We start from the raw sequence: 25,918 nt of genomic DNA on the forward strand, positions 1-25,918 counted from the left end.
AAAATCCCAGGAGATCAGCAGTTACAGAAATACTCAAACCAGCCCATCTGGCACCAACAAATATGCCACAGTCCAAATCACTGAGATCACTTTTTTAACCCATTCAGATGGTTGATGTGAACATTAACTGAAGCTCCTTACCCATATCTGAATGATTTTATGCACTGCACTGCTGCCACATGATTGGCTGATTAGATAATTGCATAGATGATTGTTGGTGCCAGGTGGGCTGGTTTGAGTATTTCTGTAACTGCTGATCTCCTGGGATTTTCACAAACAATAGTCTCTAGAATTTACTCTGAATGGTGCCAAAAACAAAAAATATCCAGTGAGCGGCAGTTCTGTGGATGGAAACACCTTGTTGATGAGAGAGGTCAACAGAGAATGGCCAGACTGGTTCGAACTGACAAAGTCTACGGTAACTGCTCTGTACAATTGTGTTGAGAAAAATATAATCTCCGAATGCTATTTTGAGATGCGGGGTGGTGCTGTTTTGGCGGCACAAGAGGGACCTATACAATATTAGGCAGTTGGTTTTAATGTTGTAGCTGATCAGTGTGAATATATACAATTTCATATGTGCTATTAAACATACATTCCATGTCTTAAGTATGTGTTCTGTGTTCATGTTTTCATTTTGGGTTCTCTGTAGTAACAAACCACCATTTTTGTCCTTTTGAAGTGTTGTATATTTCAGATGCTGCTTTGCCTTGAACTTTGTGTTAAAGATGTTTAAATGCTTCTCGCAATGATGTGGAGCTGTGTCATGTTTAACTGTGTTTGAGTTGCCTTTTAGTGTTGTTTTATATTTCCTTTTTTTGTTCTTTTGCATTTTTTGCATGCTTAACATGGCTATTTTCTGGATTATTCTTTTGGTAAGTTAGGACTCCATGTGGAGTCCCATTTGCTTTATTTAGTTCCTATAACATTTCAGTTGTACTCACATATATATACATGTTAGTATTCAAGTCAACTACACGGACAAAAGGAATCTCAGATTTGCCTTCTTTCTTTTTAACAAAACCTGTGAATTGCAATTATTTGGCACAGCTGTGATCTAATCTTTTACAATGATTGGGATGTGCTCTGAGCTTCCTTTAAATCCGTTATTGCATGGATACATGCTTTCTTCAATATATATGTACACTAAATATCCAGTATGTTCAAAGCAAGTATCTAATGAGGTTTAGTCTGGTGTGCACAGCATCACATAGTTTTGGCTCAACACACTCTACTCGAAAAGAGCGGAGATGGAGATAAGTACATTTTTAGAACTTGAAACTATGACAAATTAGAAGAGATGGTCTGTTATTCACAATTTCATTGCATTTGTGGGTGAATTTCATGAAACCTGCTTAATTGTCATGATGATAATGTCAATGCAAAAAACAAAAATTGAATAGTCCTGGAACATTTTCTTAAAACAATTGATTGTTGGAGTGAAATGTGGCCTAGACATGTTTTCATGGGATTCACCTTCCAGTCCCCAATCTACACTACCGGTCAAAAGTTTTGAAACACTTGACTGAAATGTTTCTCGTGATTTTAAAAATCTTTTGATCTGAAGGCGTATGTTTAAATGTTTGAAATTAGTTTTGTAGACAAAAATATAATTGTGCCACCATATTAATTTATTTCATTATATAACTAAAATTTAATAAAAAATAAAAAAAAAGTTTTTGAAATTGATGTCTTGGACCAAATAATAAAGAAAAGCAGCCAATAAGTGCCCAACATAGATGGGAACTCCTTCAATACTGTTTAAAGAGCATCCCAGGGTGATACCTCAAGAAGATGGTTGAGAAAACGTCAGGAGTACATGTCTGCAAATTCTAGGCAAAGGGTGACTACTCTGAAGATGCTAAAATATAACACAGTTTTGATTTATTTTGGATTTTGTTTAGTCACAACATAATTCCCATAGTTCCATTTATGTTATTCCATAGTTTTGATTACTTTACTAGTATTCTAAAATGTGAAGAAAAAAATTATAATAAAGAATGAGTGTTTCAAAACTTTTGACCGGTAGTGTATATACTGTATCACAGTTTTATCTCCCTCTCTGCTGTTTTACTTCTTGACATCATCTCTACTTCGAAATATTTACGTACATATCAGATGTGCTTTACAATTAACCTCTTGGTCTAGTGAAATTACATCACTCTGTTGGAAGTGAATATATTATCTACAGTAAAAGTTTGCAGGGTGGGGATGGGGGTGTGGTTTGATGGTATTTGTGTCTTTTGGTTAAAAGAGTCTCTGATATTGGGCTTTATGGGGTATCTGCAATGCATCATTAACTGTTAGCTCTAACCTGGTTTTCTGGAAATCCTGATAAAAGGATTCCGTCACTAACTTGATTCTAGAGCATTTTTGCACTATCGTTCACTTTAGAGAAACCATGCTGTTTTAAAAACATACTGTAATTGAATTAATTGAAGTAGCTTGCAGTCTTACCCAAACATAGATTTGGATGTCTGAAATGTGGCCAAAACAGTTATGCTATATTTATGTTTTCACAGAGTACCTTCCTAGGTGCGGTGGTAATGCATTTTTGCTCTAGAGTCGCAAATACCGCAAAGGCAGCCAAAGGGGTCATTTGGTGTCAGGACTTGATGCAGGGTTCATTCACTAGTTCGGCTGTCAAAAAGAAAGTCTGAGAGTCTCTCTGTCAGGACTCAACAATAAGGATTTAATGTGCAGTGGTTCAGATTTTTACTTAAATGTCATTAAAAAAAAATCATAAGTCATTCTCGCAATTCCAACAAATTGTCTTCTAAAGCATTCGGACTTGTTTTCCCTGAGGAGGTTAGAGAAATTTGTGTTTCACAGACGTGCTTTGTGATTTTTAATCCTGTCCGAATCTGACAAGTCTGTGTTTTGCTCACACAACCTCTGTAAAAATTCCAGAGCAAATTACCTACTGTTTTTCGGCTAACTCAAGGGTCCACTGAGAAATACAGGCTGTGTCTCGTTTGGAAAGCTGTGTCTTCCGGAGGTCGCATTTGTTGGCCGCATACGTCATCAAGGCTGTCTCGTTTCAGAAAAGCGAGTAAGACACTTAGAATGCAGCCTTCAAATGCGACCTTCTTTCACGGTCATGAGGAGTATCCTTCGTGGGCACTTACAACCCACAATTCTTTGCTTCAACGGAAATGTCTAAAAAAAATTACGCCAATTTGCACGTAAATATGATGTTCAAACGCAAGTAATGTTAATTCCCAAGTTGAAGGTGGGGGCTGTCTACCGAGGCGGAACGCTGTGTCCTCCACCCAGACACGGGCGGAACGTTGTTATGGACCATGCGTGACACAGTCGGGTTAAGCCGTTGCGCACTGTGGGGTGGCAAAGCTAATTTTTAGAGTGGCAGCTGCCACCCTTCTGGCCCCACCCCTGCTCCCACCTCTGTCGGGTGATGATAATAATTGTAAATCAAACGTCGTTTAGAAAACTTATCCGAATAGGGCTTAAGTTATTGTCATGCCCACTCAGACAACACCTTCCCCTAACAATTCCACCACTCACCAGCAGAGGCCTCCATCACCTGAATTCTGAAATGGACTCATTATGTGCTGCACCTGTGCCTCATTTGTGCTGTATACTGTATATATTCAGTAAACATGCTCGGTGCTCCTTGCGAAGTCTTGTTAATCTCTGTATTGCAATTCTGAGCGCTGTATCTTCTAGTCTCTCCGGTTAGTTTGGCTCTCTGGATTACTCACCTTGCTTACTGTTTTGGGTTTGTTTGACTGCATTGTTGCCTCTACGGTTTTGACCCTACCTGTTCAAATTACTTTGTGTTCAGTTCATAAAGCAAATTGTTTAAAAAAAAAAAAAAAATCATTCTTAAAATGTTTTAGTTGGCAAGGCTTAAAAATACATGAATATGATCAACAATCATAAGCTGTAGTGAAAACACTGAACTTGCTTTATGGGGCAAATGACATTTCTGATGTCAAATGGCCAGAAATACACTTAGGCCACATTTTCCTCTACCGAAATGGAGCTTTTCTAAAATGCTCTCCATTACCGAATGCTTGGGTAAAACGATGACATTCGGAAACTAAAAAGAAAAACAGATTAGTGTGGATGTGGCTTTACACTAGCTCTGGACAATCCTTATTGCTGAGCCCTTATTTGTTTTATCTGAATTTGACAGTTTAATGTTTTAATAGTTACAGTAAAGGCTGTGTTCACCAATTAAAGAGCATAAACTTAATTCTAAACTCATTTACATGCCTGTTACTGAGGTTATTTGAATTAATATAAAAGTACAATACAGTTATACTGAAGAAACTATAGCCAAATAGCATATATTTAGAAGACTTTATCAGGCATAAATCATGTTGAAGTGAACCCTGCTGATAAGTTTCTATTTCTAACATTACTATTATGTGAACTAGTTTAATGTGACAGTGTTTAATTGATGTCCTTATTTTGCATTACAGCAACAGCTTGCACAACTACAAAAAGAAAAGTCAGAAATACTGAAGAATTTAGCACTATATTACTTCACCTTCGTGGATGTTATGGAATTTAAGGTATGGATATAGCCCCACTCTGTGGACCTCATTCATTAAACAAAAGCAGAACAAAGTTTGTAAATGCATTATGTGAGTCATCACATTGAATGGTTTTACATACATTTTACACATTCGTTCTGCTTGTTTTTTGTGAATTAAGCCATGTGTTTGTATTATTTTAATTAAGGATTTTTGCTGAATGACCACTTTTAAAATGGATATTTATACACTTGTTTTGTTTTGTTTACAGGACCACGTTAGTGAATTGCTGAACACTATTGATGTTTGCCAAGTTTTCTTTGACATTGTGAGTTGAATTTATTTAATTATTAGATCATTTTCTTGAATTGGTGATTTCTTTCTAATGACATGGCAAATGTATAACAAAATGTTTTTGTTTTTTCATGATGCAGACTGTAAATTTTGACCTCACAAAGAACTACCTGGACTTGGTGGTGACGTACACTACTCTGATGATGTTGCTTTCTCGAATCGAGGAGCGCAAAGCGATAATTGGCCTTTATAACTATGCACATGAAATGACACACGGTTCAAGGTAATAAAACTGCAGCATCTTATCTGGACATCTGCATTTAAATGAGGGAGTAAATCCCCTAAATTACTGTTTGTATAAACTACACTATAAGCTGTATATGTCTTATTTTCACAACTCTTGTTTTCTGGAATTTATTTGTCTTCTAAAATTTTTTGGAGAGATTTTTTTTTTTTTTTTTTTTTTTTCCCAGTGTTTCATCAGCTGAATCCTTAATATAAATTAAAACAACAGTACAACCCATTGAAGAAACTGTATATGTGCTTTTCCACCACCGGGCTGAATGGTTCTTGTTGTGCAACCATGGCATTCTGTACCGTATCAGATTCAAGCATTAAAATTATTATACAAATCTACAAACGCGGCACAGTATAAAAGGAGGAGATGATTACATCTGGTTACAATCATCCATGCGATTATCTAATCAGCCGATCGTATGGCTGCAGTGCATAAAATCATGCAGATATGGGTCAGGAGCTAATGTTCACATCAACCATCAGAATGGGAAAAAATTTTATCTCAGTGATTTGGACCATGGCATGATTGTTGGTGCCAGATGTGCTGGTTTGAGTAAAACCTCAAAAATGTACTCCGAATGGTGCCAAAAACAAAAAACATCCAGTGGGGCAGTTATGCGGATGGAAATGCCTTGATGATGAGAGAGGTCAACAGAGAATGGCCAGACTGGTTCGAACTGACAAAGTCTACAGTAACTCAGATAACCACTCTGTACAATTGCGGTAAGAAGAATAACCTCTCAGAATGCTATTCTGAGATGCGGGTTGGTGCTGTTTTGGCGGCACAAGGGGGACCTACACAATATTAGGCAGGTGGTTTTAATGTTGTGACTGATCGGTGTATGTTGAATATCATCAATAGGCTAAAAAATATTGAGATATTATTTTTGTAACCATATTGCCCAGCCCTACTGTTCAAGTGTCCAATCACGAGGCACCACGTCACTATAGCCATTCCACCAGAATGGTTTTCTGTCCTGAGTGCGCTTGGCTATCTCTGCTGAGAAATCCGGGCTGGGAACGATTTGTAATTGAACCATAACGAACAGTGCTAAAGTGGAAATGCTACTGGAACTGTTACTTACCGTGCTTGGAACCATTCAGCTCCATGGTGGAAAAGTGCTACAAGTGTATCCCTCACAGCCTCGTTTTCATTCCCGTCAAAAATAAATATGGCACTATTCTGAATAAGGCCTTTGGAATGCAGTTGCTACCTGAATTTTTTCGGGAGTGAATTTAGTTTTCACTTCCGTAAATAAATGAACAAGCAGTGTGTATGTGGTCAATAATATGCAAGATGGCACAGCGGATGGCAGCCTCGGTATGGAGCTCTCCAATTATTTTATTGTTTTTTGTTTGTTTGTCCTGTGTTTAGTAATTTTTTCCAATCAGTTTTACCAGGGACGAACTGCTGAACATTCGGCAGGACATACCAGACAATCTTTTCACGGTTTTTGACTATTCTGACATTTTGCTGGACGTTTGAGTCAGAGGCGCAGCTGTTTTGTTCAAGCGTGCTATGAGACGCAAGCGAGGGAAGTGAGCTGGCGTGCTGGTCAAGTTCTGTCAGCGCGGCTTTCAAACAGCACTGCCGAGTATATATCTAGCGAATCTCTGCTCTCTTCCTAACAAAACGGATGAACTACATCTCCTCACCCATACAAACAAGGACTTTTCAAACTCTGCTCCCTTGTGCTTCACAGAAACTTGACTGAGTGAAGCCATTCCGGACAGCGTGTTACATCTGCCGGGCTTTCAGCTTTTAAGAGCGTATCACATTGCGGAGTTAACGGGGAAAACGAGAGGCAGTGGAACATGCTTTTACATCAGTGAAAGTTGGTGTAAAGATGTAACAACGTTAAAGAAGATGTGCTGTCCTAATTTGGAAGCGCTCTTTATCAACTGTAAGCCTTTCTACTGGGCACGGGAGTTTTCCAAATTTATATTCCTCCACAAGCGTGTGTGAGTGCAGTGCTGCAACAGCTGGCTGATCAGATCACAGACACGAAACAACAATACCCGGACTCACTTATTAATATTCTCTGCAATTTTAACAAAGCCAACCTCACCTGTGAACTGCCAAAATACAGACAGCACATTACTTGCCCCATCAGAGACAGAAATCTATTGGATCACTGCTACACAACATTAAAGGATACATTTTGCTCTGTCCCAAGAGCAGCTTTGAGACTTTCTGATCACTGTCTGGTTCATCATCCTCCGACCTACAGGCAGAAACTTAAATTGGGTAAACCTGTAGGAAAGACTGTAAAAAGATGAACCAATGAACCAGAGCTGGAACCACAAGCCTGCTTATTTCCCCCCTCCCCTTTTCTCCCCAATTTGGAACTTCCAATGTGCTCCAAGTCCTTGTGGTGGCGTAGTGACTCGCCTCAATCCGTATGGCAGAGGACGAATCTCGGTTGCCTCCGTGGCTGGAGGCCCACGCTATTCACTGCGACATCCACACACAACTCACCACGCGCCCCACCGAGAGCGAGAACCACACATTATAGCGACCACGAGGAGGTTACCCCATCTGACTCTACCTTCCCTAGCAACCAGGCCAATTTGGTAGCTTAGGAGACCAGGCTGGAGTCACTCAGCAAACCCTGGATTTGAACTCGCGACTGCAGGTGTGGTAGTCAGCGTCAGTACTCGCTGAGCTACCCAGGCCCCCACTACAAGCCTGTTTTGACTGCACTGATTGGAGTCTTTTTGAAGCTGCAGACATCAATCTGGACGAGCTCACAGATACTGTGACATCAAATATCAGTTTTTGTGAGGATATGTGCATTCCTACTAGGACTTATTTAACGTTCAGCAATGGCAAACCATGGTTTGCAGCTTCGTCCGGCCAAAGTGGATGCTTACAGAAGTGGGGATAAAATTTTGTACAATCAGGCCAGAAACGCACTGACAAAATAGATTACAGTGGCTAAAAGAAGCTACTCTGAGAAGCTGAAAAACAAGTTTTCAACTAATAACCGTGCATCAGTGTGGAGAGGTCTGAAAGATATTACTAACTACAAGACACCATCCCCCAACACTGTGGGGAATCAACAACTGGGTGGCAACCTGAATGTGGTTTACTGTAGATTTGAAAAGCCAAGTCTCACACCCCACACCCGCTCTGACTTTCACATCACACAAACACCAACACCTCCTGCAACCACCCTCCTGTTACTCAACCTGCACTTAAGATCTGTGAAGAGGATGTGTGCCGGGACTTCCAGAAACAAAAGACAAGGAAAGCACAGGGCCCCAGACCGTGTTTCACCCACTTGTCTAAAATCCTGTGCTGACCAGCTGGCCCCCATCTTCACACAGATCTTCAACAGATCACTGAAGCAGTGTGAAGTTCCCTGCTGCCTCAAATGCTCCACCATAATCCCTGTCCCAAAGACAGACCCGTCGCTCTGACATCTGTGGTCATGAAGTCATTTGAGAGACTGGTGTTGGCCCACCTGAAGGACATCACTGGACCCTTTCTGGATGCCCTTCAGTTTGCTTATCGAGCAAACAGGTCTGTGGATGATGCAGTCAACATGGGATTGCATCATATCCTTCTAAATCTGGACAGACCAGGGACATATGCAAGGATCCTTTTTGTGGATTTCAGTTCGGCTTTCAACACCATCATCCCAGCTATTCTCCGGACTAAATTAACCCAGCTCTCTGTTCCCACCTCTATCTGTCAGTGGATCACCAGCTTTCTGACAGATAGGCAGCAGTTAGTGAGACTGGGGAAATTCACTTCCAGCACCTGTACGATCAGCACTGGTGCCCCCCAAAGATGTGTGCTCTACCCACTACTCTTCTCCTTGTACACAAATGACTGCACTGCCAAGGACCCCTCTGTCAAGCTCCTGAAGTTTGCAGAAGACACTACTGTCATTGACCTCATCCAGGATGATGATGAGTCTGCATACAAAAGGGAGGTTTAACAGCTGGCTCTCTGGTGCAGTCAAAACAACCTGGAGCTGAACATGCTCAAAACAAAGATGATAGTGGATTTTAGGAGGAACACCCCAACACTGACCCCGCTCACCATTCTGAACAGCACTGTGGCAGCAGTGGAGTTTTTCAGGTTCCTGGGCTCTACCATCTCACAGGGCCTGAAGTGGGAGACTCAAATTGCCAGTTGAGGAAGCTCAACCTGCCACAGGAGCTGCTGATACAGTTCTACTCAGCATTCATTGAGTCTGTCCTCTGTACTTCAGTAACTGTCTGGTTTGGTTCAGCTATGAAATCGGACATCAGAAGACTACAAAGGACAGTTCAGACTGCTGAGCGGACTTTGGTTGCCCCCTGCCCACCCTTCAAGAACTGTACACTTCCAGAGTGAGGAAAAGGGCTGGAAAAATCACTCTGGACCCCCCTTACCTAGCCCACTACCTTTTTGAACTGTTGCCTTCTGGCCGGTGCTACAGAGCACTGAGCACCAGAACCGTCAGGCACAAGAACAGTTTTTTTTCCCTCAGGCTATCCATCTCATGAACAGTTAAAACTGCCCCATTGAGCAGTAATTATGTGCAATACACAGCTTAGTGTATTTATATTTATCCAACATATCCTACCTCTTCTGCCATTACATTCCCTTGCACTATCTGTATATAACAGATTTGTATTTGTACATACATACATACATACATACATACATACATACATATATATATATATATATATACACACACATACAGTACTGTGCAAAAGTTTTAGGCACTTGTGAAAAATGTTGCATAGTGAGGATGTCTTCAAAAATAATGAAATAAATAGTTTTCATTTGTCACTTAATGTCATACAAAGTCCAGTAAACATAAAAAAGCTAAATCAATATTTGATGTGACCACATTTGCCTTTAAAACAGCACCAATTCTCCTAGGTACACCTGAACACAGTTTTTCTTGGTTGTTGGCAGATAGGATGTTCCAAGCTTCTTGGAGAAATCGCCACAGTTCTTCTATCTATTTAGGCTGTCTCAATTGCTTCTGTCTCTATATGTAATCTCATACAGACACGATTTTCAGTGGGGGCTTTGTGGGGGCCATGCCATCTGTTGCAGGGCTACCTGTTCTTCTATTCTAATCTTTTCTATTTGCAAAAGTAATGTTTGGGAGTCTAACATTTATATTTCCTATTGACACACTAAAGCTGAAGATATAAATAACCATCTTAAGACAAATGCTTTTGTGAAACATCTTATGTGCCTAAGACTTTTGCACAGTACTGTGTGTGTGTGTGTGTGTATATATGTATATGTGTGTGTATATATGTGTGTATATATATATATATATATATAAATAAACTCGCGACTCCAGGGGTGGTAGTCAGCGTCTTTACTTGCTGAGCTACCCAGGCCCCCCTTATTGTGTATTTCTATATAGTCTTATATTTTCTATTTGCTATTTATATTATTTTTATTCTATTTTGTATTACCTCTGTATTGCTGTTGTATTGTTTGTGCACTGGAAGCTTCTGTCACCAAGACAAATTCCTTGTATGTGTAAGCATACTTGGCAATAAAGTTCATTCAGATTCTGAAAATAGTGCTAATGTGAAGATTTCTTTGTTGTTTTTGTGCCCAGTGATCGAGAATACCCCAGGCTTGGACAGATGATCGTGGATTATGAGAACCCACTGAAAAAGATGATGGAGGAGTTTGTCCCTCATGGAAAAGTAAAATCTGCATGATGCAATAAGAAAGAAAAATCCTATTACTCATGTGGCGACATGGTTTAATCTGAGATCTCTGCCCCTTGTTTTCTTCTCTCTCTCCTTGTATATGTTTGACAGTCGCTGTCAGATGCACTGGTCTCTCTGCAGATGGTGTACCCCCGCCGGAATCTGTCTGCTGATCAGTGGAGGAACGCTCAGCTGCTCAGTTTGATTAGCGCTCCCAGTACAATGCTCAACCCAGCTCAGTCTGACACGGTCAGGCTTCACTACAGTCCTTTACTATTTTTGTAAACGATGTTCTAAAATCTATTGAACTGTCTTTCTGTACACTGCTTACTGCCTACATGTTAAATTTAAACAATGGCATGTAGCCATATCTCAATTAACCCTCCTATGGTATTCGAAAATGGCACCTTCCTTTGGTATTCATGGTCATTTTTGACCGGAAGGTTTAGATGTGTAACCCTTTTCTTTTTTTTTTGCCTTGTAATGCCAACAATGACCAAAAGATGGCTGTAGAGCTCCACTTATCGATGCCATGGTTCTGTGTGTGTATGTGTGTATGTGTGTGTGTGTGTTCTCATCTCAACCCTTCATTTCTGAGTCTGTATGTTTAGCATTGTTGTGGATTTATTGGTTTTATTTGTCAAATGTAAAAAAAAAAAAAGTGTTGTGTTAAAGTCTCACCAGTTCATTCTTGTGTTTGTGTAAGTGTGTGTGTGTGTGTGTGTGTGTGTGTGTGTGTGTGAGAGAGAGTGGGACTGTATGTTCTGCACTGAGGATGTTTTAGAGTCTCACCCTGTAATTTCTGTCTGTTTTTTTTCTGCATTGTGGCTGATGTATTGATTTGTATTTGACAGATAAAAAAAAAAAAAAAAAATTGCTTTCCCATTCATTTTCAATGGTCGGTCAATTTTAACAACGTTTTTTTTTTTTCTTTTTGTTTTAACAACCACTTAGAATCAAGCCCAATTTTTTTGTTTAAAAAAAAATATCTGTTGCATTTGCATGTGAACGTGTGTTTGATCAAATGTAACCTGATGATCAATGTGTTTCAGATGCCCTGTGAATACCTGTCTCTGGATACCATGGAGAAATGGATCGTCTGTAAGTGTTATTAAAGATGACGTGAAATCAAAATTGACCCTATTTACTTTCTTACTGTCCCTGATTCACGAGTGCACATTATTTAAAAATGTTTCTTTTCTTAATCTTTCATCATAATTATTTACATTTGTTTGGACCAAGCTGAAAAACCATTGCTGTTCTTTTAATATAATAGTAAAATTTATCAAATGTGGTTTAGGATTATCAGACGCAGATTGAATCTGATGATAAACTTCTTTATTTTCTCTGCTAATTTTAAGGGAAAATATGCAGAATGTATTTACATACACTTTTAAATAAAGCTGAGGGAGCTACACTCTTATTGGTAGCTGAATTAGCCAATGAATATAATAAATAAACTAGATGTTTTGTAAATGCTGGGGTGTTTCAGTTCTGTGGAAATCTGCCACACTTTCTGCAGAGTTCCACATGCGCAGATTCTGTGTGTACAATACAGATCAGTGGCAAGACAGGTTTTAGGGGTATGTAACCGTGTCTCTCTCCTTTCTCTGTTATGTTGTAGTCGGGTTCATCTTGTGTCATGCGGCTCTGAACAGTGACCCCGCTGCCCTCAGTCTGTGGAAGTTGGCCCTTCAGAGCAGTTCCTGTCTCTGTCTGTTCAGAGACGAGGTCTTCCACATCCACAAAGCTGCTGAGGACCTCTTTGTAAACATTCGCGGGTCAGCGATTTATTCTCGCACAAAAATTCTTACAGTAATATCACAATGTTTTTTGTAAATATTACATATTAATTATCATAATCTGGGTCACACGTTTCACATTTTATATACAGTATCATATAATTTTGCTGTGTATATTACACTTTTGTTTTTATTGTGATCTTACATTATAGTTACAACAAACGTGTCAACGACATCCGTGAATGCAAAGAATCTGCTCTGTCACATGCGTAAGTGTCTCTTTGTATTTCTCAGCATAAACTTAAGCATTTGATACTCCCTATAATGGTTCATATTTTTTATCAATTCGTCCAGGGGCTCCATGCACCGAGAACGGCGCAAGTTCTTGCGATCTGCCCTAAAAGAGCTTGCCACAGTGCTGGCTGATCAGCCTGGCTTACTGGGTCCCAAGGCTCTGTTTGTGTTTATGGCTCTCTCTTTCGCCCGCGATGAGATCATCTGGCTGCTCAGACACGCTGACAACATCCAGAAGAAAAGCACAGATGACTTCATTGACAAGTAAATATTGTTTCTTGAAAGCTTCTTGTACCAAATTTTGTTCCTTAATGTGCTTTTCAATTCATGATTGTTTGCTTAGGCACATTGCAGAACTCATCTTCTACATGGAGGAGTTGAGGGCACATGTGAGGAAGTACGGCCCTGTTATGCAGAGGTACTATGTGCAGTACCTGTCCGGCTTTGATGCTGTGGTTCTCAATGAGCTAGTGCAGGTGAGACTGTCCATACTGAAGCTCGAGATAACCTTCCTACCACCACAACAAGCTTACACCACAGCTTTCCTACAGTTATGGAAATCAGATATCAGGGAATCTTAAAATTGTAATTTTCATGCTTGATAAAATCATGGAAATTCATTGGTCAAAAGGAGTGAGGAACTTCCACTGACACCAGCTGCACCACAAACAAAAAAAAAAACCCAGAAGAGCATTCTTTTGAAGAGCATTTATTATTTGTAGTGCTCTCATGATACATAGTCAGATTTGAATGTGTCATTTGGTGTTATTCTGACAATAATGTGCAGTTGGGTGGATCTGACATGAGCATTAGTCACATTATGAATCATTGGCAGTATCTCGCAGAGGGCGTTTAGAAGAACAGGAGGTGACATGAATGAACTTGACCACTAGATGGAGAACTAGTATTATTATTCAGATCTGAGACCAAGACTCCTGTTGGGAGGGAGGCATGTGCGTCATGGTATGATGGACCACATTGTTGCACATGAATGGTAAAATAATCATGTCTTTCTCTTTTGTAGAACCTGTCTGTCTGCCCAGAGGACGAGTCCATTATTATGTCGTCCTTCGTAAACACTATGACCTCTCTCAGTGTTAAACAAGGTAGTGAACCTATTCTCTGTTTTAAAGGACTTGACACTTTAATCATCTTCAGGTGTGCCTTAAAGGGATAGTTCACCCAAAAATGAAAATTATTTTTATTTACTCACCATCATGCCGTCCCAGATGTGTATGACTTTCTTTCTTCTGTTGAACACAAACTATTAATTTTTAGAAGAATACCTCAGCTCTATAGGTACATACAATGCAAGTGAATTGTGGCCAGAACTTTGAAGGTTCAAAAAGCATATATAGGCAGCTTAAAAGGAATCCATATGACTCCAGTGGTTCATTCCATATCTTCAGAAGCAATACGATTGGTGTGGGTGAGAAACAGATAAATATTTAAGTCCTTTTTTACTATAAATCTCCACTTTCACTTTCATATTCTTCTTTTGTATTTGGCGATTTGCATTCTTTTTGCATCTTGCCAACTACTGGGCATGGAGGATAATTTATAGCAAAAAAGTACATAAATATTGATCTTTTTCTCACCCATTCCTATCATATCCCTTCAGAAGACATGGATTTTTATGCTACCTTAATGTGCTTTTTTGACCTTCAAATTTCTGTCCTCCATTCATTTGCATTGTATGGTCCTACAGAGCTGAGATATTCTTCTAAGAATGTTTGTGTTCAGCAGAAGAAAAAGTTATACACATATATTTCTTAATATTTGAAAAGTGTCCTTGTAACGTGTCATTGGACCTGTTTTACTTATTGCTTTACTTTATTTTGTTATATACCATTGCATTTAGTCTCTTTCCTGTTGTTTGTACCCTGTCACATAATAACTATGTGTTTGTTTTGCAGTGGAAGATGGTGAGGTGTTTGATTTCAGAGGCATGAGATTGGACTGGTTTAGACTGCAGGTAAGATGAACCCAGCCGTCTGAATGGGGCTTAGTCAATACATGGTGTTTGCTTCCTCTGATCCTAATCAGACATAATTAACAGCTCTTATCTCTGCGTCCATCTTACTAATTAGTAGACGCAGGACTGTAACTACTGTAGACATTGAGCGACTCACCCCATATTCAGATTAGTGGCCAGTCAATATGGGTTTTTCAATTTGGTCCCCCTCAATCCTGAATATGGGTTTACATCCTTGGCATAAAGCAAATAAAACATAAAAAGAAAGAAATGAAAATTGGATGCTAAGCTTCACACTAACAAATGGTTGTTTAACAGAAATGACACTTTACAATAAGGCTCCATTAATTAAAATTAGATAATGCATTAGGTATCATGAACTAACAATGAACAATATATTTTTTACAGCATTTATTAATCTTTGTTAATGTTAGTTAATAAAAATATTATTGTTCAGTGTTTCTTCATGTTAGTTCAAAGTGCATTAACTAATGTTAACAAATACAACTTTTAATTTTAAAAATGTATTGCTGTATGTTGAATTTAACATGAACCAAGATTACTAAATGCTGTAAAAGTATTGTTCATTGTTAGTTCATGTTAACTAATGTTAACAAATGGATCCTTATTGTAAAGTGTTACCAGTTCATTTTGTTATTCAATGAAAAGCATCATTTTTGCATGCTCTATGGAAAATGACTTGATTCGTAAGATTTGGAACATGTCCATCTTTTGGAAATTATTAAAAAATGAACCACATTGCATGCTGTTCTTTTGAAGCTCTGATTATTCAAGAGAAACTCGTGCCTTTTATCCCTGCTCAAATAAATCAGACTTCATCCCTGTGGAATATGGAATGTTTTTTTTGTACATCAAGTAACTGTGTGGGTGGGAATAGAAGCAGAGATGGAGAGACAAGGGTGTTCATGTGTTTTTGAGATTCTGTGTGAGTGTGTGCTGACCCCAAAAGCCCAACAGTCGAGTCCAGTCAGGGATGGTCCAGCATGGGTTTCCTGTGTGTTGACTAGCCCAGTCCCAGAGCAGAGAAGTCAATGACCTCATCCTTAAAGGAATAGTTCACCCAAAAATAAAGTTTCTTTTATAATTTACTCACCATTATGACTTTCCATACTCAATATGTCTTTCTTATGCAGAACATATTTTTTTTATGAATATCACAGGCTGTCTCTTAAATACAGTGGCCATGGACAATATAATAAAGGACCCAAAAATGTCATAAAAGTAGTCCATGCAACTCATGCAACAAATTCTAAGTCTTCTGAAGGCATACAATTTTACAGTTTTAGTGAGAAACATCCTGAAATTTTCACTTAAAAAAGTCACTTAAATTTCATTGAAAATCAGGAAGGCTGTTGCACTGTGAACGAGCTTCTCTCAAAGCGCTCATGAATGTGGAACAGACATCAAGATTTTAACTTGAGAGAAGCTAATTTAAATTGGAATGTGCATATGCAATGGATGACAAGATTTTCACTGAAAAATTACTTACATTTAGAGTCTTTAAGTCTTCTGAAGACTTGAAATATGATGCACGAGACGCATGGACTACTTCTACGATACATTTTTTAAGCTTTAAAGTTAGTCACTATTGACAGACCATGATACTCATTTAAATATCTCCTTTTGTGTTCCTCATAAGAAAAAGTCATATAGGTTTGGAATGACATGAGGGTGAGTAAATTATGACAAAATGTTCATTTTCGGGTGAACTTTTCTCAGTCTCCATTGCTCTTTTTGCAGTGAGAGTCCTCTATTCCACATAGCTACAAAAACAAAATAGCCCTGATAACGCCAGCGTTTATTCACTGTGTGACCTTATGTTAAGACTGCTCTCAGTTTGCCAGGATAAAGCAAATTCAAGGATTTAAACAGTTAGCCATAGAGCAACTGTGGGTGGGTGGTACAGTCTGTGATTGTGGGTGAATCTAATGAAAACATGTCCAGGTCCCATTTTACCTGAAAATATAAAAGGGGGAAACTGTATTTTGCATATAGAAAATGAAGCCTATTTTTAGGAGACTTTTTATTTTTTGGGGTGTCTCTTGCGTGTTTCACTTTTGACATTGACTGGTATAAATGACAGTGAGAGAGCCTTTTCAGGTGATATGAAGACAAATGGCAGCTTGCCTGTATCTCTCCCACACCTGGCTCACCACTTGTGGGTGAAGTCTCCATTCCTCGTACAGTAAATCCGCATTTATTATGCCCGGGAAATGCGTCGCGTGTAATGAATAAGCGTGCACAGCTCCGCACAATCAGTTTGTGTGGATGTGCATTCGAGTCGAGTGTGTACCGCCTGGAAATTTATATATGCCAATTTTAGCCACAGACAGTGGAGAAAAACATTAGTGGATTTAAAAAAAAAAAAAAAAAAACCCGATACTGCATTAAATGTGTAAATTAGTCAATTGTTAATTGCAGAAATTAACGGCTTAATTTTCCCAGCCCTACTTTATTTACATTCAACCTAATGTAAAAAAAAAAAAAAAAAACTCCACTTTCCATTACATGTTTTGGACATGTCCTGTTCTGTATGTTTGTTTCTTCATCGCTGTTATGTGTAAATTATGGTAAAGCAGTCCTGCCCAGATAGCTTTGCAAATAAATCTACTGCTATATAAACATTATAACAGAATCTCTACTGGTTGACACATTTCTACCATCACAGTGCTAAAATCAGTGCCAGCAACTGTGTGTAATTCACATGTGAAGAAGTTAGCCAATTGTTTGGTCAATTGCATATAGAAGTTTTAAAGGTACAGTACCAAAAAAGGGTCTAAAACGGGGTAGAAAATGGTGATGACAAACAAAATTTGAACTCATTTTGATGCAAGAAACCAAGTCAAATAATAAAGTGCCAAAAATGTCCTCTTTTGGCATTGGAATCAGTTCTGTTTCACGTTTGATAGCAGCACATTGCTCTCAAGAGCTGCCCATACTCTACTTTTTGAGCAGGGATGCCCTCTTCTCCATCAGTTCAGCATGCTTTCTTCTTGTTTAATGGACCAGTTGTTGAGATTGCACTTGCCAGTATATAATAGCTAACGGTTCACTCAGTTCATGTCTGTTCCTCTGCTTTTGGCCTCAGTGTTTCCAAAGGTGCGGTCCTATTTATCGCTATGGCAAATTAAACTACCAGCAGCAGTCTGTAAATGTAGATCTATAAATAAGCCCTGTTTTTCAATACTTTTCCTACTCTGCAGTGGACTTCTATGCTATACGATGTTTATTGGTATACGCAGACTCCATAACCACAAGCTTTGTAAGTTTATCACCTGCTGAATGTCCTGTGGCATCATCCTGGCATGCCATGCTCTTTGAATTGGCTGAGTTTGAGATAATGAAAGCCAATGCAGGGCGTGTGGAATCCATGTTTTGGTTGTATTTTCTCACTCTTGTGTATTGAAGGAACATCAACTTCTTCACACTGGCTAGCACAGCTGTTTCTCTGGTTTCCCTAAAAAAAAATTGTTTTGGACTTAAAGACCAAAGACAATCTGTTTTGCATACTGTCTTCATTTGATCATGTATGCTAGGGAGGAAATTGTGTTGGTTGGACATTTGTCTGGTTCAACAGTATCGAGTTAAGAAAAATATTTCCCAGAAAGCCGCCTCAGAAGTTAACGATATGGTAAAACATCAAACCGCACTGAGTTCAGACTCTGCCGTTGGTCCAGTTTCCAATCTGGTTCGTTACTCTTCATTTGCTTGAGGGTTCAGTCATGGAAATCAAGACCACCAAGCTCAGCCTTTGAGGAAAGATTGCTAAAAGTTGTCAGGATAATTAAAGTTGAATTGTGTAATTTCTGTGCCACTAGCATCACCAAAAAGTATTCCCAAAAACTCCCCCCATCTGTCATTGGTCATACAAACAGATAGTCCCGCCCTAAACTCACGGAATTGGTTCAGAGTTGTCACCTCAAAGAAACCAAGCAATGTTTTGATAGCACCACAGTATTTTTACTTTTGGGGGAAATCAGCCAGTGAATGGCTAGCTTTCATATGGGTCATTAGACTAATATTGATGTCTATCTTCTTGTTCAGGCTTACACCAGCGTGTCTAAGGCCTCGCTCGGACTGGCAGATCACAGGGAGCTGGGCAAGATGATGAACACCATCATCTTCCACACTAAGATGGTGGACTCTCTGGTGGAGATGCTTGTGGAGACTTCAGATCTGTCAATTTTCTGGTAAAACTTTACACCAGTGTTTCCTACAAAACTCTGTTTTTGTAGGAACCCCCCACTCCCCATACAATTGGTCTTAATTAATTGGTATTAACTACATACTAAACAAAACAATACTGTTTTGTGATATGTTTTGATGTTTTTTTAATTATTATTATTATTTAAATAACATGTGGAATTTATTTATTTATTTATTATTATTTTTTTTACTTTAACAAGGTTAACTGCATATGAACAACCAGTCAGTAATTATACCGATTAATTAGTCTGACAAACGACATTTCATAATGTGGTTCATAGACACTTAAAAACAGTTCCTGGTTCATTTCAAATTGGTAATGAAAAAAAAGTTATGATGACCTGCTGTTCAGTAAGTGAGTCAAATATTAATGCCATAACCACTCTGACAGATTCAGAGAATGATTCCTTAGAATGATTCAAACCAATAACTTGGGAGATTGCCCGTCTGGCACCAACAATTATCCATGCGATTATCTAATCAGCCAATCGTGTGGCAGCAGTGGAGTGCATAAAATCATGCACAAATGGGTCAGGAGCTTCAGTTAATGTTCACATCAACCATCAGAATGGGGAAAAATGTGATTTCAGTTATTTGGACCGTGGCATGATTGTTGGTGCCAGATGGGCTGGTTTGAGTATTTCTGTAACTGCTGATCTCCTGGGATTTTCACACACAACAGTCTCTATAATTTACTCCGAATGGTGCCAAAAACAAAAAACAACTCTGATAACCACTCTGTACAATCGTGGTGAGAAGAATAGCATGTCAGAGTGCTATTCTGAGATGCGGGCTGCCACTGTTTTGGCGGCACGAGGGGGAACTACACAATATTAGGCAGGTGGTTTTACTGTTATGGCTGATCGGTGTATAGTAACATCTGCTCACAAGCCATAGTGGTTCTTTTCAATAAATAGTTTGAAAACCCAATCACATCATTCTGAATGTTTAATTCTTAAATCGGTCTAAATCAAAATTATACTCAAGAGTCCTTATTGAGTAATCACAAGCAAGTGGAGAAGTCACAGAACCCCGTAAAGCGATCATGCGGTTTGTTTTTGCATGCAGTCAGCGAAGACAGCGCAATACAAAGAAATGCCACCTTAACTTATTTTTAACTAACTTGAACTCTGACTTCAAGCTCACAACTTGGTTATAATAAGAGTTCTTTTGCCTTGACACTGTAGATTTAGCAGCGGCGCAACACCACTGCAGAATAGGCAACCCTTGGAAAAAGCTGCACAATTGGCCGAAGCCATATCTGTTCTCAGAACGCCATAGCAACTGTCTGTTTTGTCTCCTGTTTTTCGATATTTCTCTTTCATGCTAGTTAGAGAACAGACAGGGGTGTTTGAACTGATTAGATATGACTGTACCAGACGGAGAAGTTAACAGGCTGCTCATTTCCTCTCTCCCTCTGATAGCTTTTACAGCCGCGCCTTTGAGAAGATGTTCCAACAGTGTCTTGAGCTGCCTTCCCAGTCGCGGTACTCCATCTCCTTCCCTCTGCTCTGTACCCACTTTATGAGCTGCACTCATGAGCTCTGCCCTGAAGAGGTGAGTCACACTGACATCAAATTTGTCCAGCAGGCCCACCGAGGAGCATGTATGTCAGGTTCTCTGCCTGATCTGAGAACGGTGTTTCTGTCATCTTGCTCACGTATTCATGATACTTTATTTAGAAGAGTGTTTTGAAGTTGAAAAGGCTTTAATTATGTTATGTTTTTATTCTGTGAGTCTGTACTAGGGCTGGACAATAGAGCGAAAAATTCTACCAAGATATTTTCAGCCTTTATATTCAATACATAGATCAACATTAATGCATTTGCTCTGAAGTTGGTTTTTTTTTTATTTATTTATTTTTTTAATAAATCAGAGGAAACTTTTCAACCAAACAGCCATTGTAGCTAAGTAGATTCAAAAGGTTTAACATAACTAAAACAGAGTACAAATCTATAGTGGTGGTGGCGTAGTGGGCTAAAGCACATTGTCCCTGTAATAAGTACACTGTAAGTCACTTTGGATAAAAGCATCTACCAAATATGTAAATGTATTTAAAATTAATCAAGGCCTGTTTTCCACCAAATGAACGCAAGGGAGAAATTTAATATAAATTATTTTTTATTTATATGCACCAATATAACTACATACAAAATACATAGTAACAGCCATATTCTCCTTTATTACGTTTAATTACCAAAACAAATTTAAAGGAATATTCCGGGTTCAACACAAGTTAACCTTATCGACAGCATTTGTGGCATAATGTTGATTACCGCAAGTTAATTTTGACTTGTTCCAGTGAGGCACTTACAATAGTAGTGTGGCCAATTCATAAATTTAAAATACTCACTATTTCTAAAGTATAACCACAATACAAACAATATGCTTGTTAACATGATTTAGTGTGATAAAACCACTTACTAACTTTTTCTGTGTAAAGTTATTACCAATTTTACAACTTCTTTGCCATGACCATGTAATGTCAACAAACCCTAACATGACTAAGAATGTCGATTTAAACAACTTTTACAGCTTAAATACATGAGTTTTAACAGAAGAATTAATCTTTTTATTAGTGCTTTTATAAAAATTATAAGCTTCACATTTCTGCCTTTTAAACCCTCAAAAAATTGACCCCATTCACATCCATTATAAGTGCCTCACTGTAACTTCGATATTTGCTTTTTTTAATGAAAAGGATGGACGAGTCGGAAGTATTTTTTTGTGGTAATCAAGTTCAACATTGTGCCACAAATGCTGTCGATTAAGCTGAACTTGTATTGAACCCGGAATATTGCTTTAATACCTCTAAAGCCATTTTTGTAACTGAAGTTTAAATTAGAGACACTAATTAATGTATCTGTCGTTATACTCTTGTCCTTGTGAGCTGCAAAACAGTTTGGGATCGCAAAATTAGTCTAATGACATGCTTTTTCAGAAACATAATGGTGAAATAAAAATTGCATTTAAATTTTCTCTGTGTTGCTTAATTTAATATCGACAGCAAAATTGTGAATATTGAACATACACCGATCAGCCACATTAAAACCACCTGCCTCATATTGTGTAGGTCCCCCTTGTGCCACCAAAACAGCACCATTCTGAGATGCAATTCTTCTCACCATTGTAAAGAGCGGTTATCTGAGTTACCGTAGACTTAGTCAGTTCGAACCAGTCTGGCCATTCTCTGTTGACCTCTCTCATCAACAAGGCATTTCCGACCACAGAACTGCCGCTCACTGGATTTGTTTTGTTTTTGGCACCATTCAGAGTAAATTCTAGAGAATTTTCTTTTTTTTTTTTCTTTTTTTTTCTTTTTTTTATTGATTGCAAGACAGACAAAAATAAATGTAACCACAAAATTATGCATTAGGAATCAACTTATAACCGTTTATAACCACACACAAATATAAAATAACTAAATACCCACATATCAACAGACACACAAATAGAAATACATAAGTACATAAAAAAAGACAAAGTTCAACATATAGGGAAAAAAAATTATATATTAAAAAAAATAATAATTTGTCTCCCTCCATTGCTCCACACTAGGACCTCTCCAAATGAGACAAATAACTGCCCCATTTTCTGCCATAACTCGACAGGTTCCATGGCCGTCTGGAAGTCATCTCCTCGAAAGTTGCCACTTTACCCAACTCAGTGCACCACTCACGAAATGAGGGTGCATCAGTTGACTTCCAACCCCTAAGGATTAGCTGTCTGCCAATCATCACGCTGGTTAGGACCCAGCTTTTCATATATTCATCTCCTATTTTCAGGACCCCTCCATCACCCAGAATACAAAGTCTGGGGCAAAATGAAAACTGAGTGTCCATTACGTCACACACAAAATGCTGGATCCTCAACCAAAATTCCTGAATCTTAATACAACCCCAAAAAACATGGGTTGTGTCCCCATCTTCTGACTGGCATTGCCAGCAGGTGGGTGAGTCTTTAAGACCAAGCCTATACAATCTAGTGGGGGTCCAGTAGAACTGATGCAAAATCTTAAATTGCATCAGACAGATCCTTGCATCTCTAGATGCAGACCTGATGCCTTTTAGGATCCTAGCCCACTCTCCCTCCTCTAATACCAAGTTTAAATCTTTCTCCAATAATCTCTTGAGAGAAGACGAAGCTCCATCCCCCAGACTCTGAATTAACAGGGAGTAATACACAGAAGCTTCATGACCTTTCCCTTAAGCAGTAATCACCATTTCCAAAGTATCTGCTGCTTTAGGGGGGTGTACACTACTCCCAAAAACAGTACAGAGCAGGTGGCGCAGCTGTAAAAACCTAAAGAACTGGGATCTAGGAATCTTAAAATGTTGAACCAAATTATCAAAAGATCTCAGTACTCCACTCTCATATTGGTCACCAAGTGTAGTAACCCCCCTCCCAATCCACTCTGACCAGCAGAAAGGGGACTTATTAATATGTAATTTAGGGTTCAGCCATATGCTTGAGGCAACATTTAAATAAATGTCTGAATTAAACACTCTGGACACTTTAGTCCAAACCACGTGCAAATGCAAAATAATGGGGTGTGACTTAACTTCTCCGGTTAGTTTGATCGAAAGGCTTTGCAATGGCGAAATAGGGGCAAGAACTTCTTGTTCAATAAGAAACCAGGGAGGGGCTCTCTCAGGTGGAAGCGACCAATGAGCCAAATGTCTGAGACCGAATGCATAATAATAAAACAAAACCTTTGTCAGTCGGCCTATGTAGCTTATTGAAATTTAACCTGGCACGCTTACCATTCCAAATGAAGGACTTTGCTATGCTATCAAATTGCTTGAAATAAGAGAGGGGGACATCTATAGGGAGAGATTGTAACAGGTAGTTAATTTAGGAATACAATTCATTTTAATTACATTAACCTTCCCAATCATTGATAAGTGTAATGAAGCCCACCTGTCCATATCACTCGAAAACCTTTTTATTAAGGGATCAAAATTAACTCTGACTAAATCAGACAAATTTGCTGGGAATAAAATTCCCAAATACTTAATGCCCTGTTTGGGCCACTGGAAGGCACCCGGCTGGAAGGCCGTTACTGGACAGTACGCTGTCAAAGCCAGAGCTTCGGATTTAGACCAATTGACTTTGTATCCTGAGAACTTGGAAAAGGAATTAATAATTCTGTGGAGGCAAGGCATAGATCTAGTGGGGTCGGAGACGAATAAAAAAATATCATCTGCGTAAAGCAGAAGCTTATGCGCCACACCTCCCGCAGTCACCCCTGGAAAATCATCCTCCTTTCTTATCGCGGCTGCTAATGGTTCCAAGGCAAGACAGCCCCGAATAAACCCCACCTGATATATATGAATATGAGATGTCATAACCTTACTTAATCGGTTAGCCACATTTTTGACAACATTTTTACATCTAGTTGGATCAGGGAGATTGGACGGTAACTTTTACACTCACTTGGATCTTTGTCCTTTTTAAGAATCAGACTGATCCGGGTTTATGTCATGGTTGGAGGAAGCTTTCCATTCTTTAATGATTCAGTATAAACTTCTAACAAAAGTGGAGCCAGTTCTGTAGCATAGGATCTAAAAAATTCTGCGGCAAAACCATCTGGCCCCGGAGACTTGCCAGTAGGTAGGGACTTAATTACCTCGTCAAGCTCCTCCAAGGTTATCTCAGAATCAAGAGAGTTTTTTTTCCTGAGTCTTCAGTTTAGGAAGATCTAATGGTTCCACAAAGTTTCTAATATCTTCATCAGTAGACGAAGATGTGGAACTATAAATATCAAGATAGAATTCTTTAAAAGCATTATTAATATCAATGGCTGAGGTAAAAATTTCACCACCAGCAGATTTCACTGAGGGAATGGTAGAAAAAGACTCTCTCTGCTTTATATATCTAGCCAAAAGCTTCCCTGCTTTGTCCCCCGACTCAAAGTATGACTGTCTTGCCCTGGATAACCAAAACTCCACTTTCTACGACAAAATAGTATTATATCTATATTTCAATCAGGTCAATTCTCTGAGGCCATCAGATGACATATGGCGCTTCAGCTCTGCCTCTGCACTTTTAATATTTCCTTCCAACTCCACGAGTTCTCGTGCTTTGGATTTTTTGATGAATGAGGCATACTGTATGATCTGACCCCTAAGAACTGCCTAAAGTGCCTCCCAAGCCACGCCCACAGAGGATACTGAGGACCAGTTGGTCTCCATATAAACACTTTCAGTCTTTAACATTTGTTGGAAATCAGGATTTTGCAAAAGGGATACATTAAGGCGCCAACTATATGATTTCTTTTTCTCTATATGTGGCAACACCTCTAAACGCACCAGGGTGTGTTCCGAGACTAAAATGTTTCCAATTTAGCAATCAACAACAGATGAAATGAGGGATTTGGATATAAAAAAAAAAAAAATCTATTCTAGAATAAATCTTATGGACTGATGAAAAAAATGTATAGTCTCTACCAGATGGGTTCAAAAGTCTCCAAATATCTGCAAGACCAAGATTTTTACACTGTTGTCAGTGTTGCTCTAGGGGGCTTGCACACTTTTGCTTCACTATGATCAAGGACTGAGTCCATCAAAAGATTAAAGTCTCCTCCCAATATTATATCATGAGGGGTGCCAGCGGCTTGCAACATCCCTTCAAGATCTATAAAAAAGCCCTGGTCATCAGCGTTAGGTGCGTAAGTATTAGCTAAAATCAGACTTTGCCCCATAATTTCTGCTAAAACAATAATGACTCTTCCTAATTTATCATTAAAATGTTTGAGACATTTGAATTGTAGATGTTTACTTATCAATATAATGACTCAATTGTTCTCACTTGAGCCAACACTAAAGAAAACATGTCCACCCCATGTCTTCCCAAATTTTTCAGCTTCCTGCGGGGGAAAATGCGTTTCTTGAAGAAACACT

The 25,918-nt window shown here is 38.9% G+C and overlaps 1 protein-coding gene across 5 annotated transcripts in view; it reads left to right on the top strand.

The window, feature by feature from the left end:
* Positions 1 to 25,918, top strand: part of LOC127447371 (nck-associated protein 1) — an 86,840-nt gene that overhangs the window by 25,674 nt on the left and 35,248 nt on the right. For 2 of the 5 annotated variants that reach the window (XM_051709193.1, XM_051709195.1), the window contains 14 exons: positions 4,449 to 4,541; positions 4,774 to 4,830; positions 4,937 to 5,079; positions 10,682 to 10,772; positions 10,890 to 11,027; positions 11,831 to 11,879; positions 12,403 to 12,559; positions 12,733 to 12,789; positions 12,875 to 13,078; positions 13,158 to 13,290; positions 13,839 to 13,920; positions 14,731 to 14,789; positions 18,855 to 19,000; positions 20,441 to 20,573. In XM_051709193.1, coding sequence (XP_051565153.1) covers positions 4,449 to 4,541; positions 4,774 to 4,830; positions 4,937 to 5,079; positions 10,682 to 10,772; positions 10,890 to 11,027; positions 11,831 to 11,879; positions 12,403 to 12,559; positions 12,733 to 12,789; positions 12,875 to 13,078; positions 13,158 to 13,290; positions 13,839 to 13,920; positions 14,731 to 14,789; positions 18,855 to 19,000; positions 20,441 to 20,573 — 1,542 coding nt within the window. Of the gene's footprint in view, positions 1 to 588; positions 876 to 4,448; positions 4,542 to 4,773; positions 4,831 to 4,936; positions 5,080 to 10,681; positions 10,773 to 10,889; positions 11,028 to 11,830; positions 11,880 to 12,402; positions 12,560 to 12,732; positions 12,790 to 12,874; positions 13,079 to 13,157; positions 13,291 to 13,838; positions 13,921 to 14,730; positions 14,790 to 18,854; positions 19,001 to 20,440; positions 20,574 to 25,918 lie in introns of those variants that run through there. The other 3 variants (XM_051709194.1, XM_051709197.1, XM_051709198.1) reach the window with 2 other exon arrangements.

Source organism: Myxocyprinus asiaticus, chromosome 10, assembly GCF_019703515.2.
Source record: "Myxocyprinus asiaticus isolate MX2 ecotype Aquarium Trade chromosome 10, UBuf_Myxa_2, whole genome shotgun sequence".
NCBI lineage: Eukaryota > Metazoa > Chordata > Actinopteri > Cypriniformes > Catostomidae > Myxocyprinus > Myxocyprinus asiaticus.